A 17625-nucleotide genomic window follows, 5' to 3' on the forward strand; every position below is an offset into this window, starting at 1 on the left:
CTATGTCGGCTGTGTCGCCGTATCCCTGTGCTATGTCTCCGTATCCCTGTGCTATGTCGCTGTATCCCTATGCTGTGTCGCCGTATCCCTGTGCTGTGTCGCCGTATCCCTGTGCTATGTCGCCGTATCCCTATGCTATGACCCTGTATCCCTGTGCTATGACCCTGTATCCCTGTGCTGTGTCGCTGTATCCCTGTGCTATGACCCTGTATCCCTGTGCTATGTCCCTGTATCCCTGTGCTATGTCGCTGTTTTCCTGTGCTATGTCGCCGTATCCCTGTGCTATGACCCTGTATCCCTGTGCTGTTGCTGTATCCCTGTGCTGTGTCGCTGTATCCCTGTGCTGTGTCGCCGTATCCCTGTGCTGTGTCGCCGTATCCCTGTGCTGTGTCGCCGTATCCCTGTGCTGTGTCGCCGTATCCCTGTGCTGTCGCCGTATCCCTGTGCTATGACCCTGTATCCCTGTGCTATGTCGCTGTTTCACTGTGCTGTGTCGCCGTATCCCTGTGCTGTGTCGCCTTATCCCTGTGCTGTGTCGCCGTATCCCTGTGCTATGTCGCCGTATCCCTGTGCTATGTCGCCGTATCCCTGTGCTATGTCGCCGTATCCCTGTGCTATGTCTCTGTATCCCTGTGCTGTGTCGCCGTATCCCTGTGCTATGACCCTGTATCCCTGTGCTGTCGCCGTATCCCTGTGCTGTGTCGCCGTATCCCTGTGCTATGTCGCCGTATCCCTGTGCTATGTCTCTGTATCCCTGTGCTATGTCTCTGTATCCCTGTGCTGTGTCGCCGTATCCCTGTGCTGTGTCGCCGTATCCCTGTGCTATGTCTCGGTATCCCTGTGCTATGTCACAGTATCCCTGTGCTATGTCGCTGTATCCCTGTGCTGTGTAGCCTATCCCTGTGCTATGTCGCTGTATCCCTGTGCTGTGTCGCTGTATCCCTGTGCTATGTCGCTGTTTCCCTGCTAATCCTGATGCCCAGCGCTCTCCATGTGCAGCCCCAGCCACACAGACAGGTACAGGCGGAGCAGTGCATGCTGGGAGCGCTCCTCCAGCCAAAATGGCGTCTTGCTGACAGTTCTGGCACTGCGGTCCCGTGCACCGGCTTGGAGCTCACTGGGGGAGGCTGGGAGAGCGCGTGACAGCCCGGGTATCGTTACTGAGTGCTCGTTGCGGAGGGCACGGGGAGAGAGCGGGCCTGGCAGCGCTGTTTTAGGGCGGTGGGGTGATGGTTGTTGGTTACCGGGTGATGGTGAGAGGCGGAGGGTGAGGGAGCGGCCCTGGGGCTGCTGAGGAGGACACCATGGGATCGGCGCCTGCGGCTGGGGACTCCGCTCAGTGGCTGTCTGTCAAGGAGGAGACCATCTTCTTACATGATGGCTTGATCCGGGTCACGGACCTGGCCGAGTTACCGAGCGAAATCGGGGTGACCGACGCCGGAGACACGGATCTGGAGGTGAGGCCATTCATGCTGTGCCAGGGAGGCTGGTATCACACACACACTGTGCCAGGGAGGCTGGCATCACACACACTGTGCCAGGGGGGATGGCATCACACACTGTGCCAGGGAGGATGGCATCACACACACTGTGCCAGGGAGGATGGCATCACACACACTGTGCCAGGGAGGATGGCATCACACACACTGTGCCAGGGAGGATGGCATCACACACACTGTGCCAGGGAGGCTGGTATCACACACACACTGTGCCAGGGAGGCTGGTATCACACACACACTGTGCCAGGGAGGCTGGTATCACACACACACTGTGCCAGGGAGGCTGGTATCACACACACACTGTGCCAGGGAGGCTGGTATCACACACACACTGTGCCAGGGAGGCTGGCATCACACACACTGTGCCAGGGAGGCTGGCATCACACACACTGTGCCAGGGAGGCTGGCATCACACACACTGTGCCAGGGAGGCTGGCATCACACACACTGTGCCAGGGAGGCTGGCATCACACACACTGTGCCAGGGAGGCTGGCATCACACACACTGTGCCAGGGAGGCTGGCATCACACACACTGTGCCAGGGAGGCTGGCATCACACACACTGTGCCAGGGAGGCTGGCATCACACACACTGTGCCAGGGAGGATGGCTACCAGGTTATAGGTATGGTACACAGACACACTGTGCCAGGGAGGATGGCTACCAGGTTATAGGTATGGTACACAGACACACTGTGCCAGGGAGGATGGCTACCAGGTTATAGGCATGGTCCACAGACACACTGTGCCAGGGAGGATGGCTACCAGGTTATAGGCATGGTACACAGACACACTGTGCCAGGTAGGATGGCTACCAGGATATGGGCATTATGCACACACTGTGGTAGGCATCACAAACCCACACAGTGTCAGGTATGACACACACACTCACCGTGCCAGGCATGATACATTCATATAGTGTCAGATATGATACATGACACACTCACACAAAGTGTCAGGCAGCACAAACACACACACACTGTGGCATGCATGATATATACAAATAGTGTCAGATATGATACACACACACATTGTGCCAGGCAGCACAAACACACACACAGTATCAGGCATGACACATACATATAGTGTCAGATATAATGCACCCTGTGTCAGGCATTGCACATCATACACATTATCAGGTATGATAAACTGTGCAGGCATGATGCACATACACTGTACCAGTGAGGATGACACCCAGATCACAGGCATCATACACACTGTGCCAGGGAGCAGAACTCCAGTCATGGGTATTTAATACACACTACCAGACACAAGCACACTTCAGCAGAGAGGATGACACCCAGATCATAGGCAGGATACACTACATACTATGCTAGGCAGAATGACACTCAGATTATGGATTTAATCCACACACGTATTCAACCCATGAAAGATGAGGCGCAGTTCATGGGCATGATTCACATGCAAATATGCAAGCATGCATTGATAAACAAACAAACATACATACATACAAAATTTGCCTTGTGATCTGTAGATATAGTGAGTGTGGCTCTATATTTTTGAATTTACCAAATTCAGTGGTGAAGTATTTCACTCTTTGTTACCACCACACTTAAACAAAAATAAAATAATAAGCTTGTCTATTTTTTGACCGTAGGTGTCTATAACACAACCTATTTTAATAAAATATTGCTGCCATGTAACACATTTAATCTTTCTGGTAGATATAAGCATCATATTTGTGTGCACCACAGAATGTGTACTCAGTGGACCAAATTCTGACAGATGAGCTTTTTCCCCGGAGGGCTGAATATCCCTCTTTATTCTTTATGTCCAAGGCACGTGAAATAACGTAACCTGACCAGACACAGTTACAATGCAAATCACTCTATTCAGTTCACTGTCCCTGCAGCGTAATGCTGAAAACCCTGTGGCATGATCTTACAATTAAAATTAAATCCAAGTTTCACTTGCTATATCTATATGTAAAACACATGTTCTACATGATTCCAGTTTTTTTCTTTTTTTGTCTATGTAGAATACACAAATCTGATATTAAGAGATTTTTTTTAAAATAATTTATTCTGCTGTTTTACACACACAGTAAATTGAGGGCCATATGTTAATGGTTACACTTTAACCTTTTGCAATATAGATTATTAATCTAGCAGTGTTCTCATTTATAAAATATGTTCCACATGCCTTTTTAAATAGTATGTATATACACACAATTTTCTTTTAATTTGTTAAATTTGTGTACAAATTAAGGTGTGGTAAGGATACATTTGACATAATATCAGAAAAACTTTGCTTGATGGGCATGCATCTTTCCCTGTAGAACGTAAACATGTATTCTATACTATTTTATAGCAGAGATTCAAACTTTGTTTATAATCTGTGTGTTAGAATAAAACTCCTTTTTGCATTCGCCCTAATCTGTTTTCTAACCAGGCTCTGTGTTATATATATATTTTGTCTATTCATTACATGGGTGGTAATTCATTTCCCACACCCTCCACCAAAGCCCTACCCCCCCTGCCCATGTCACATAGATGCTGTGGCTGGATGAGCCAATATCCAAGGCTCAGTACACAGCAGTTTAGGCCTTTGTATTGAACTGTAATTTTGCTTAGCCAGGCAGGTGCAACTCCTCATTTTATTCTCCCATATTGGGCACACATCTTCCTCAATCTCAAATAATGCTAGGCATCTCCTTAGATTGTGGTGTTATTTCTCTCTACTGCCGAAATGTACTTTTCTGTTTTGATCTTTGCTCTGTAAATTTATTTTATTTAGGGGAAAAAAATGTTTCATAGCCATATTAAGGTTAAGATCAGCTTAAATCCAGGAGTATAGGGCATGTAGGATAGGAAAATTAAACTATCAGCATACTTGTTATATTGATTGAATCATATCTCATTACACTTAAATGGATTTGTAGCTAAGTACAAATCTACACTAATGTGATTTATCAGGGCTATTTTGAAGGCCAATGATAGAAGAATGCAGAAATATAAACAGTTAAAATTTGTAAAAAAAAAATCTGTTTTCTAAAATACAAATCATCTAAAATCAAGCATTAACTTTAAAATTTTTTTTCCATTAAATCACTGTTCATAATCTGATAGCGAATTGATTAGACCTGACTTGAGACCAGTCTACAATGCTACTTATTTATTGAATGTAAAATTACTGCAGCTATACGTTCATGGTCTGCTGTGTGCTAAGAGACAGTGAGAAATAATTAGATACCTATTAATGAAAAAAGCAAGAGTTCTGTTTTTTTTTTTTTTTTTTTTTGGTTAGTGATATCATGGGAACCTTTTTTTTTTTTTTTTTTTTTTTTTTTTTTTTTTTTTTTTTTTTACATTTTTTTTTTTTTTTATTGTGCACTGGTTTGATTAATTTACAATGTAGGAAATACTTAAATCAGTGTTGGAAAATGTTTTAATATCCCTTGGAAATCTGAAGAACATCTTTAGCTGTGCCTATGGTTGACTTGGATAATGTTTCAAAATTCGTTATCGTTGCCTATTTTTGACATTAAGGTTTTAATTTTTGTAACTCAACATATTGTCTACACATCCTATTGCAGTGCTTGATAAACTCCAGGAGCTCCTAAAAATTGGCACCAACTTTGTGGTATTTTTGTTGTAGTTTAAAGAGCCCTATAAGGAAAGTATAGCAGGATCCAGAAAAAAATAATTCAGAAATAACTACAATACGAGGAGTAATAGCCTTGTATTGGCCCCAAAGTTAACTAGCAATTAACATAATTTAGACTGAAAAGTGCTATCTTTAAACCATTTTTTGTCTTCTTTATGTTGTCTTTCTGTTTATTTATAGCAACACTCTAGGCAGCACGACACTGGAATTGTTTAGGTTTTTGTTTGTTTTGTTTTTTTACTTTCAGGAATTGGGAATTCACTTGGAACAAGTCTCCCATAATGGCCTGTAGGAAGCCATAATGCACAAACAAAGTCTAGGACCATCTCATATATCGACTTTATTGTCAGTCATTGTGGAAAACTTAAGGGGAATTGAGACCTAGGGAAGTCACAACCTGGAGACAGGAGTTTATACAAAATTCTAAAACAGTGAACGTGCCTTTTGTCGACCACACCCTCTTGTAGAACAATGCAGTATGAGAATCTGATGGTATCTTCATAGCGACCTGCGATATGTTCCAAACCAGTTTTAATTGCAACTTGCATAAGACTCAATTTTTAATATTTTTGTCTAAACTTTTAAAATAGTTTTTTTCATAATCCTAAATCATTTGAAAAGCTTATCCAAAAATATTAAATTGAGGTATTAGCTCTTAATGTGTGTACATTCAAGAAATTGAATTATACAATTTGTTAATTGTAATTTCTGATTATAATATGAATATATTCCATCTGCCATCCTTCCTTTTCTGTAGCATGTTCTTCATTACGGCTGTATGCAATGTAATCCTATTTGGCTCTTGATTCAGTGCATCTAATTGAGGAGATGCTGATTGGCCAGTGTGGCTATTTAACCTTGGAAAGCATTGGATTGGCTGAGCTCATCGATTCTGATGATCTCAGCCAAGGGGTGGAGTGTGGGCGGAGCCAGTGCCAGCCGACCTCTGCGGAGCTTGAATAAAGGTAAGTGTGGTTTTTTTTTTTTTGTTTTTTTTTTTTACTCTAAGGGGGCAAGGAGGGGCCGGCCACCTAAATAGTGTTTCTAAACACCATAAGGTCAGGAATACATGTTTGTGTTCATGACCCTATAGTGTTCCTTTAAAGGATCACTATAGTGTCAGGAAAACAAACTCGTTTTCCTGACACTATATCATCCTTAGAAACCCCCCTTCCTTGGCGCTGAAGGGGTTTAAACTTGCCTTAATCCAGCGCCGGCGACCTCTCCTCCCCCACCGACGTCAGCTCCCAAGTGGAGCTGCATGCGCGGAAAGAGCCGCTAGTGCATTCAAACAGTGCAAAGGAAAGCATTTCTCAATGTTTTCCTATGGACATTCTGCACGCTGGATGCAAATTTCGCATCCAGAGTCGCAGAAGCGCCTCTAGCGGCTGTCAGGAAGACATCCACTAGAGGTTGGATTAACCCTGCAATGTAAACTGCTATGTTTACATCTGAAGGGTTAAAACCTGGGGGACCTGGCACCCAGACCACTTCATTAAGTTGAAGTGGTCTGGGTGACTATAGTGCTCCTTTAAGGTTCCCCATACCACCTCATTTAATTAAGGTGGTTTTGGTGTTTGGAGCCTCCTAGCACCTTCCTACAGTTAAGTATTAAACTGTTTTTGAACCGTATAACTGTCAGTGAGGATGTATGAGGGTGTGGCTAAAAGAAAGTGTAACTCTGCTGTATCAATCCATACCAGCGATGGGAGGACAATTAGGCAGACACTCTTGGCCTATAACCGCTAGTGCTAATGGGAAGCATCAGTCTAAGCCATGGTTCGTCAACCTGGTTCTTACCGCCCACTAGTGGGCGTTTCAGGATTCCAGGTGGGCGGTAGGGATTTCCAGGTTGATCGGGCGGGCGGGTGTGAGCCGGCGGTACCCGTGCGACTGGGTACCGCTGTGACCATTTGCGTCTCCGGCCCGCCCGGTAAACCGCCGGGGCCGCCTTCCAAAGTGTCCATCAGGTGGCCCATGCTGTCAGGGCCACCCAATGGATGCGGATTGTAAGGGGGCCCGGTCAGCGCCGGGCGCTTTAACAGCGTGACCGGGCCCCCTGTGATGACATCACAGAGCTGGGAGGAAGTGATTCCCCAGTCACTCCTCCCAGCTAAAACTGAGAGCCGCGCGGGAGGAAGCAGAGGGAGTCAGAGTGGGAACTCTGACTCCCATCCACCTGAGCCACCACTGAACCCCAGGGAAAGTCACCCTCCTGCACTTTAAAGGTAGGAAACAGGAGGGTGACTTAAATATAATGTGTGTGTCTTTGTAGGTATGTCTTGTGTGTGTGTCTTTGTAGGTATGTCTTGTGTGTGTGTGTCTTTGTATGTCGTGTGTGTGTGTCTTTGTATGTCTTGTGTGTGTGTGTGTGTGTCTGTCTGTATGTGTCTTTGTATGTATGTGTCTGTCTGTATATATGTGTGTCTTGTCTTTGTATGTATGTGTCATTGTATGTCTTGTGTGTGTGCATGTCTGTGTGTGTCTGTTTGTATGTGTGCCTGTCTGTATGTGTCTTGTGTGTGTATGTGTGTATGTGTGCATGTCTTTGTCTTTGTGTGTGTGTCTGTATGTGTCCTATGTGTGTCTTGTGTGTGTCTGTATGTGTGCCTGTCTGTTATAGTGGACTATAGTAAGTGGGCTACCTAGCTCAGCCTTCCTACTGGGCATTGCTATATGGAAGGGTAAAAAATAGAAAAAAGGGGAAAAAAAAGGTGGGGAGGGGAATTGAGGAGGGAGAGGAGATGAGCTGACGCACAAATGAGAAATCATATTATGCGCAAACAGAGAAGTCGTCTGAATATCACTGAAAGAGACCTTTGTTTGTTCCTTACGAAAATCGAACCAGATATCAAATATTTAGTCTCGCAGCATCAACCTCAAAGAATCTCATTAATCACTAGTAAAGGTAATTTCAATTTACTTTATTGTTTTCTCATTAAACTTTATAAAGTTAAAAACCTTATAAACCTGCATTAAGTAGAAATAAAAAGATAAATGTACGTACATTTATTTTTTTTAAAACACCCTCCTTTCTTAAAAATATTCTGCATTTGTGCGAAAACTGGTGGGCGGTAAGGACATTTTTTCAACCAAAAAGATGCATTAGTGGGCGGTAGGTAGAAAAAGGTTAACTACCACTGGGACTCTAAGCAATAAAGAGAGGCTGGTGTGTGTGTATGAGATTATTTTTGTTGTTGTTGTTTAAACATTCTTGTAAACACAGACACACTTAAGCACAAACATTCACACACCTCTCAGACCCACATAGAATCACTTTACAGATGTACACAGAGAGTGTCAAATACTCTGACACACTAGGGCACTTAAGAAAAAGCTCTCAAAGACATATAATCAAAGGGAAAAACTCAAGAAAATGAAAAACAAGCACAAGACAAGTCATGAAAAAAATTCCATGCAATTTATTTGATCTTATATGGGACTGCACACGATGTACACTCCTAAGGGTTGCTCTTACTGAACTCCTGCTCCCCATTTTTTTCTGACTCCAAGAACCCTACAGATTAAATTCCAAACATACTGCAGACCAAGCCTATGCATATGGTTATTCACAAGTGTGAATTCAGGGAAATTCAAAGTGAAATTAAAGTTAGGCCACAATGCTGGAATTGAAATAGCATCTCCAAGTTGTAAATGTTTTCATTTAATCTATTTTGGCCTAGTATTTTAAATTCATTCTGAATTTCCCACAATTCACATTTTTGTGAATAGGATGAAACATATATGTCATATCCATACCCAGAGTCCTGTTCATTAAGCCCCATACAACTTTTCAGAAGATAAGCATTTAGTCCCCATACCTTTCACAAAATGTTTTCATAACCCGAGTCTCCTCTCTCTCGCAAATGAGAGGTGCTAGGTTCCTTTAATGAGAAAGCCACAGACTTTGGCTTTGTTGCCGTAATAGCCTTAAAATAATACTTAAAAGTATGGGATCACTGCTGCTCTCGTTCACAGCATCTGTTACACCATACAACTACACCCTTTTGCAAGAAATCACTTACAGTTTATCTTTAAATTGCTGATTATTCATCCATATTGCAGGGAGAAAAAAAAAACAATTTCTGTGCTGACTAGGTGATCAAATGAATGTGCACTTTAAGCACCATAGCTACTGTAGTGGTGATGTGCCAGAAGTCCTCTGGTGCCATACCACCATTTTTTATGGTCTGACACTTATCTAGGTCCCTGTGAGCCTGTGTTCTTTCTGATCTTTGGTGATATTGCTAAAGTGGAAATTCCTTTTCTGGTTTAGAAATATCAATATTGACGACAAAAAAAGTTGAGCAACCTACTATACTATGTAGATATAGAGTGCTATAAAAGGATTAATTTAAAAGCAAAAACTGCAAAGTAACTGAGCTGCTGTAAAACTAAATAAGAGACTCACACTTACTGGACTTATGGGTAAGGCAAATATTATGCACTACTTCTTCCAGTTCATGATGGCTATTTTTGCTGTGATAGGCTGAAAGCAGTCAGCTGAGATCCTCAACCAATCACAGAGCCCATTGCTGCTCATGTTAAAGATACCTCATTAGCCAAGGCACATATAGGGGATGGGTTGCTGGGGAGTCTGATTTTGCATTAAAACAATTAAAAAAATAGTTTAATGCTCAATGGTAGGATGGTGCCAGAGGACTTTAACCACTTCAATTAAATGAATCCTTCACAGTGCCTACCGTGTCCTTTTTTAAAGGAATCCCTTTACAACTGAAGCCCTTTTTAGACAGGTTTTAAACTAAATGTAATTTTAGGTTTACGAACACTAAACAGGAACCGTTTGATTTATGGTTACATTCAGTCAAATCTGATAAAGAGTTTTGGGTGCCGACAAGCTGGCAAGAACATTTATTATAAAGATCAAAAATAGAAGTAATCAAATCACAACAATAGCTTGTAAAGTGTTAGTAATCGGCTTTCGGGATCTACCTACATAGAAAACCCAGCCTTTTACTATATAGTCCTTTTACATAATTAAATACAAACGTGAGTGTCTGTCATCCTTGCTAGAAACACCATTAATGTGTCACATACAAGAAATGCCATTATGTTCAGGGTTGGACCATGAGTTTCAGGGTTTCCTCTCTTTCACAGGATGAAGAGGCACTTGCTCATGGCTTAAAAATTGACTCTCTTTTTTTTTTTTTTTTTTTAAATCACACTCTGATTTTACAGTGTGGTACTTGAATGTGAAGGTTAAACTCTTGTTTGAGTTTTTTTATTTATTGTTTCTGATGTATTAATTTAGTTAGATATTTCCACATACCACTACAGTCATTTTTCTACTCCAGTGTTTGCCAGTTGTTTTGTAGAAAGGGAACTTCAAATTCGCATTTTGCAGGGACTAGTGAATGAGTCAGAACATTGTACATAAAAATGCTGGGTACCATCCGTCATATTTATTTTCCCTCACCATACTCTGCAATTACCATGATATCTCCCAGTTTGTAATTATAGAAGTCTGGATCCTGATGGAGATGCCGTAAACATGCAACACTGGTCCATCTAGCTAATCTATGATAAACCTCGGTATTGGTAAAGGGATGAATACTGTATCCAAAGCATCGTTTCTGGTCCGCGATGAGAACCTTTTTCAGAATCCTATTTTTATCTGGGACACGATTCACTAGAATTCTTTGTTTAGATTTTTCTTGAAGTTCAAGCATAACAAAAGTTACATCTGTATACAGTAACATAAACAAACATGGGATTAATAGGGAGAAGTAGAAACAGACTGACACTCATTGTAAAAAGAAATGATCCTATAGGGATGACCATAAAGTGCCAGAACTAAGCATCTCTCTTATGTAGCGTTAAAAGCATTTGCATACCTGTAAACCTAATTACCTTGAAACTTTCCATGACATTTTTTAGACTGATGTCAGTAGATTTAATTTAGACTGGTTATGTTAGTCCAAGTGATAAGGGACAAGGTAACGAAAAAACAGAAATCTTTAGACTTCTGCACATGTTTACACTTGTTGTTCTGCAGCTAAAGTTAATTTGAAGGGACAACAGGAGAAAATTAGAAAATGCGGGCATGAAGCAAAGGAAAGAAAACATGGGGAGAAGAAAACAAATAAGGTATGCGAGATGAGGCAATGAATCACAGTAAGATACATGATTAGAATGTGGATGAACTTGAATTCAGGGTTCCCAGATTTAATGGAAGGATATTGGGGTGCTGTACACAAAGTATAGTCAATAGTGTTGATATGCAGGGATTTTTCATAGATTGGCCACAGCTCGCTGGGTAGGCAATGAAGGATGACCGTTTATTTAAAATGTTTGGGAGTTTCCAAGAAACAGAAGGCCAAGAGCTAGAAAAACAAATTGTGAAGAGCAGCTTTTGATGGGGACCACCAAAGTTACAATATAAATTAACAATGGGCATAGATTCAGAATCTTCTGTTCATGTAGTTACTTTTGCCTTCACATAGGAAATATATAATGTATACCACCAAAATGCCTACCAGTCCCCTCCACAGGATCCTAGGATGAACATTTCATTCTTGTTTGGTCCTCATCAGTGAGATACAGCCTATAATACCTTTCTTGAGGCAGTGAGTAGTATTCCTTACACTATAATTCCCTCAGCAACCCTCACCCCCCAGTCCTGGCTTTGAAAGAGTAAAAAAAAACCACAAAAGACCCCCACCTTTCTGTATTAAGCTGAGTCCAGTGCCAATCTCCCTTGGTGCTTGGTTGGCGCTCCTCTTCTTCTGTCACTTGACCGGGGGGATGGGGGGGAGCTAATGTTCATGAGCCCTCCCTATAGTTAAGCATTGCTTCAATGCTTTCCAGTGGGGATATCTCTGAAGCTGATGACCTTGCAAGCAGGAAGTGCCTTCAGTGACGGTCTGACAGCTATTCAAGGCAGTCTTAGTCGTGCAATGTAATTATTGCAGTTTCTCTAAACCTGCAATGATTTGCATTACATGACTAAGGGGGACTGGGACATTGCACCCAGACCACTTCATTGACTTGAAGTAGTCTATGTGCCTATAGTGTCCTTTTAACTTGATATTCAATAAATCCCTGCATTTATCTCAAACAAGCTTTAACGTGAGTGTGTCATTGCAGAGCGAACAAATACAATTTGCAAATCAAACTGATTCCACACACAAGGGAACTTTGGTTCCAGACCGACAAAAGTTGTTATGGTAGAAGTCAGTAGTCTGTATCTCAATTTTATTGGTTCTTACCCGTGGCAAGTATATGAGTGATGTGCTCAATAAATAAATTAAAAACCTTTTTTGTATTATTTGTTTTTATTTATTTGGTATTGGTATGTATACAAATTATAGAGTATATATTTTAGGTGAGAATAATGCAGCAAATAATAAAGATTCCAAGGATTCACTTATTTCTCACCAATGTATTTGTTTACAGAATTCTCTGTACGGTGTGTTGAGGAAAATTAACACCTTTTTGTTGTACTATTCCATATATTATATGCTCTCCTCTCCCCAAGCTGCATAGTTTTGGATGCTAATTGATCTCTATTTAAAGATCACCTCCCAACACCTGGTATTCTTGCTTAATACCATACTGAAGTGATGGAATTGAATAATTCCTGCTCATTTTTTTTGCTGAAGGACAAAGCTTCGTCACAATTTGTAAATTAGAAATCTACTGCAATGTTTATTCACTGTACACTTGTAAGCTGCTATAGTCTTGCGGTTGTTTCAAGGTTTCTCCAATTGAAACATATATTGCAAAATATTTACATACAAATCTCTGAGTATTGTTTTGCGGTGTTTAATGGTTTAGGAATTGTTAAAGGGATTCTCCAGTGCCAGGAAAACAAACCCGTTTCCCTAGCACTCGAGAATCCTGGAGTGTCTACTGACCCCCCATCCCATGTCGCTGAAGGGGTTTGGGTGCCTAAAGTGTCCCTTTAATGTTTCAAAAGGTATCCAAAAGGGCCATTCACTAAAGTGAGAATTCAAAGTGGATTGAAGGAGAATTAACATTTTTAAGCCAAAGTAGCCAAACTGAAAGCATTAGATGGCTTAGAGAATCATTCCAATTAGGCTTTTTTGGCCTTAAATTTGAAATTAACTTTGAATTCTCACTTTAGTGAATAGCCCTGCTTGTATTATAATGGTAGCCTACTATCTGCCTCAAAAAATACATTGTAACAAACAATAATAAAAATAGATTTTCAGACTTAAAAGTATGTATTGAACTCTGTGATTGTATATCAATTTATCACTATTATATACTCCTATCCAAGGAGTGTAGGTTTTCTTATGGGATGTATGAATTTGTGATGTGAAGTGCATGCTAGTGATCTAGAGTGAGTCTCTCCTAAAAAGGTTCAGGTCTACTCATAAAGGTTGCTTGTTGGTTTCTGTTCTGTTTGTGTGGAGTGAGTGCATTAAACGATCTGCTTTTTGGAGGGATGATTCTCTGATATCGCTAGAAGCGGGACACCAGAATACTAACATTGGGCAGCAGGACATGGACCAACCAACTATCCCACCGGTTGTTGGAAAGGTTGAGTTGCTATAGTGCTTGGAATTTTACTTTTTGATGCACCGTAAAATACTTATCACAGTTTAATTTTATTAAAATTGACATACTTCTTTATAACCTGGGTTAGGACGTTAATTTCCTAATATGCCAATGCTGACCACAGTTTTATTTTAGTGGATTGTCTGCACAGGTTTTAGGCATTATCTACATTAATAAACCAACTGAATTTCAGGGTTTGTTTTTGTTTTGTTTGTGTACTTTTCCAATACAATTCACTTTATTAAGATAAAGATAAAGGTCTGCTGTGACATTTTGTCATTTCTGTCTCTCTTCTATAGAAATATTGAGTACAGACTTTTGCACAATGCATAATCTGTTCTCAAACCAACATTGGGCCAGATGGGTATACTGGCAAAGCCATGACTTGTTTTGTATTGCCAGGTTAGTCCTCCCAACAACTGTCTCTGCTATAATAATAAATTGGCAAATCCATTTATGGCTGGCATAGAGACCCAATTGGTCTGTTTAAATTTTTCACAAGCTGCAAGCTTTACTCACTCTCCGTGGTTTGTCAGTCTTTGTCAAAACACAGTGAATGCTGCCTACGCATACAATATACACCTTTTACTCAGGCAGGTGGACTTCTCAAAGATCCTTCCTGAATTCTGATCTTTTCACATAAAAATAAAGTGATCCAATTGCACACTTCTTCAGATTGTTCTCCTGCTACTTATGGTCAGTCATGATCACCTAAACTTCTCTATGTACATTGAGCAGCCTAACCTTGTGTGCCCATTTGTTCCTCATGCCCAATCTGGCCTTGTTTCTAAACACTTGTGCAGGTCATCTGCAAGACTGGATCCTTGTTATAATCAAAACAATATTTCCTCACATTAATCTTGCTAAAATTAAAACTGAAATTAAAGTAGTTTGTCTATTGAAATGTTAATAACTGCAATAATTGTGCTTAAAGTGAGTTTATTTATGTGTTTGCTTGTGTTGTCTTCTGCTCTGTAAAATGTACTGTTCACTTCGTTTTGAAGTTGCAATGAAGGAGCAGGCCTGTTTGAAACAGATAACAAATCTTGCTAATGTTTACGTCCTCCGAGTTAGTGATATCGTCATATGCATGTGGTATTGTCTTGTCCGTGCATCGGCCTTTCATACATACACATACAGGCTTTTAGCCATACAAATGAACCAGTATGGCCATTTTCAGTAATGAAATTACACAAGAGGTGCATTCACTACTCACAAATAGCCTTCTGAATACAACACAATTAACTGGAATCATCCAGTCCTAGTTCGATATCTCTTCAAGGTTTTTGAGCTTTACTACCTGATACTCTGTATTTCATTGACTCCTGGTTCATCCGTTCCAGTTTGACTTGTACCAATATTCTGTACGCAGGGATTTTATTCCAAAACCACAGGAATATAGTTACAACAAGCCTTTGCGTGTAGTTGTTGCTTCCCCCTATTATTTGTTTGGCAAGAATACACTGTAGATTGATATAAATTATTGTTCAATGCTTTTAAAATAGTTGGCTACTTTATAATATAGTAATTATAGGTACTACTTTGACATCGCTACAATTTCACAAAAAAAAGCAATATCTAAAATCTTTTATATTTATATAGTGTAATATTATATACGTTTTGTCCTCTTTATATGTTTGCTCATATAAATATTACAAACACTTCCTATTTATAAAGTAATGAATATTCATAAAAGTCCTTGCAATGAGGTTCCTTGGCATAATGCCCAACACCAATACATACTGAGTCGGAGCCAGGAGATCGAGACAGCCTAGTAGAGCAGAATGATAATTACTATTCATGCTGTGGTCATTGGCTAAATGCAGAATATGGAAGCATTATAGAACTAGAAAATATAAAATCTAATATACCAAATATATGTTAAATATATGGAGACAATTTTAAATATAATAAACAACATTTTTAACAAACCAGGTACTGAGTTTCAAAGTTCCTGCAACTGCTACAAATACATAAACTAGCATCAGCAGGTTCTGCCCAATGACAATGACAATGCCCAATTTTTTTTTTTATGTTTCCAAAGGGGGATGTCTTAAATCAAAATGTTTAAAGGAGCACGGTAACTTTATTTATTTGTAATATTAGAGTGTTGTTTTAAAGAATTCTACACTTTTGTGATCTTCTTTCCTTCTTCACATATCTCTAACTAAAGTTTACTATTGGGAGATCCTGCATGCAAGTAAGAGTTGCTGACATTCAAGGGGCATTGTAAGCACCATAACCACTGCAGCCGGCTGTATTGGTTATAGTTCTTAGAGCGCCACTTTAACACTTCATGTGCCATAGCAAGGTGAATGTAAGTGTTCATTTTTTGGGACTATCACATGCTGATCACCTTTTATATACATGTTTTGTTTCTGTTGTACATGTATGGACCATTAGATGACCATGCATATCCTTTTATCTAATTTAATTGAGTTGTGTAAACAGAGGTCTTGCATATTGCATAACAAATAAAATACCACATATAGTTTTGCTAATAATATAACATAAAAAAAGCTTTTCACATAATGTTTCCAATAAAACAATTGCATGACTGTCCTGCTATTTCATGTAATTTTCCTTTCTGCTTCATATTTCAGTATCTTTTATTTTCAAGAATTCTACTCTTGCTCACAATTTGAATAGTTATGTTTTTACACCTTTCATTTGCAGTATACTGTGAAAAGCACTTGTAAACGGAGGCAATTGTTAAACTTAATAACAAAACCTAGAATTTTTATATGTTTGGTCAACTGTAATTTTCGTTTATATTATGTACAACATAACATAACATATATCATTGTAAAAGGACAGATTGGGTCCTTTTCAAGTAACACTTTCTCCCCCATAACAACTTATTGTTTATTCCTTGCAACATAACTACTACCTGCTATAGTGGTTATGATTCCACGAGTACCATGTACTGGTTTTCAGTAATGGGGCAAACTCATTGACATTGCTTTTCATCTTTACCTGAGTCCCCGCCGGGCTTTGCTGCTTTCTGGTGGTCCAGTAACGTGCTTCTGACTTCTGCAGAGCCACAGAAGCCTTGGCCGTTGCCATTCATTGGTTGAGTGTGTCAGGTGTCTTCAGAGAGTGGAGACAGTGAAAAAGTGCAAGAAGTCCCTCTAAGTCTAATGGCTTTATACGTGGACTAGTTGTGAAATTAGGCAGCAATGTAAATGCTGCCTTTTCTCAGAAAAGGCTGCGTTTACACAGCTGAACCATGCAAGACAGGCTATATACCTCAGAACCACTACATTAAGCTGCAGTGGTTCTGGTGACTATAGTTTCCTTTTAAGATGGTGCACAAGACCTCCAGACTCCTTAATGACTTTATTGAAAAGGCCTGTGTTATGTACATTACATCCTACAATAAACATCCCATATTAAGGGGAAATTAGGTAGAAATTACCAGCTACGCTATGGTTTATTTTTGTGCAGAGAACTCCCTGATCTTTGTCTACATGGCTCTACTGAACTCTCTGATCTTGTCTGGACGATCTTACTCATGCTAAGCATAGAGTGTATGAATATGAATCGTAAGCTGCTGAAAATATATAACATGTGCTATCAGAGGTTATGTGCAAAGATCTGTGTGTAACAAAGACACGTATGTATTCTTTTTGAATAGCAAAACCGAGACAAAAATAGACATCTTTTTATGGCCGAGTCAGATAATTTTTCCATATCAGTTACTTTTGCCTCAGGTTTTCAATTAACATTTAATTCAGACTTTAGTGAATAACCCCAATAGTGTTTCCCACCAGTGACCACCAGAACATGTTATGCCATGAGCACTGTTTCTTCTCCGCCTTCTGTCACCTGTAAACATCTCTAGGGAATATATATATATATATATATATATATACATATTCCCTAGATCATTTTCTCATTAATTCTAGTTTGGCAGCTTAACTGACCACTGATAATGTAGTTCAGAAACATCCCAG

General features: G+C 40.3%; 1 protein-coding gene across 1 annotated transcript in view; it reads left to right on the top strand.

Annotated features, from left to right (window-relative positions):
- The first annotated feature begins 1055 nt into the window (after positions 1-1055).
- Positions 1056-17625, top strand: part of HECTD4 (HECT domain E3 ubiquitin protein ligase 4) — a 168744-nt gene continuing 152174 nt past the window's right edge. Inside the window, exon 1 of the mRNA XM_063454220.1 lies at positions 1056-1457. Coding sequence (XP_063310290.1) covers positions 1305-1457 — 153 coding nt within the window. The 5' untranslated portion in view covers positions 1056-1304. The remainder of the gene's footprint in view (positions 1458-17625) is intronic.

This window comes from Pelobates fuscus, chromosome 5, assembly GCF_036172605.1.
Source record: "Pelobates fuscus isolate aPelFus1 chromosome 5, aPelFus1.pri, whole genome shotgun sequence".
Classification (NCBI taxonomy): domain Eukaryota; kingdom Metazoa; phylum Chordata; class Amphibia; order Anura; family Pelobatidae; genus Pelobates; species Pelobates fuscus.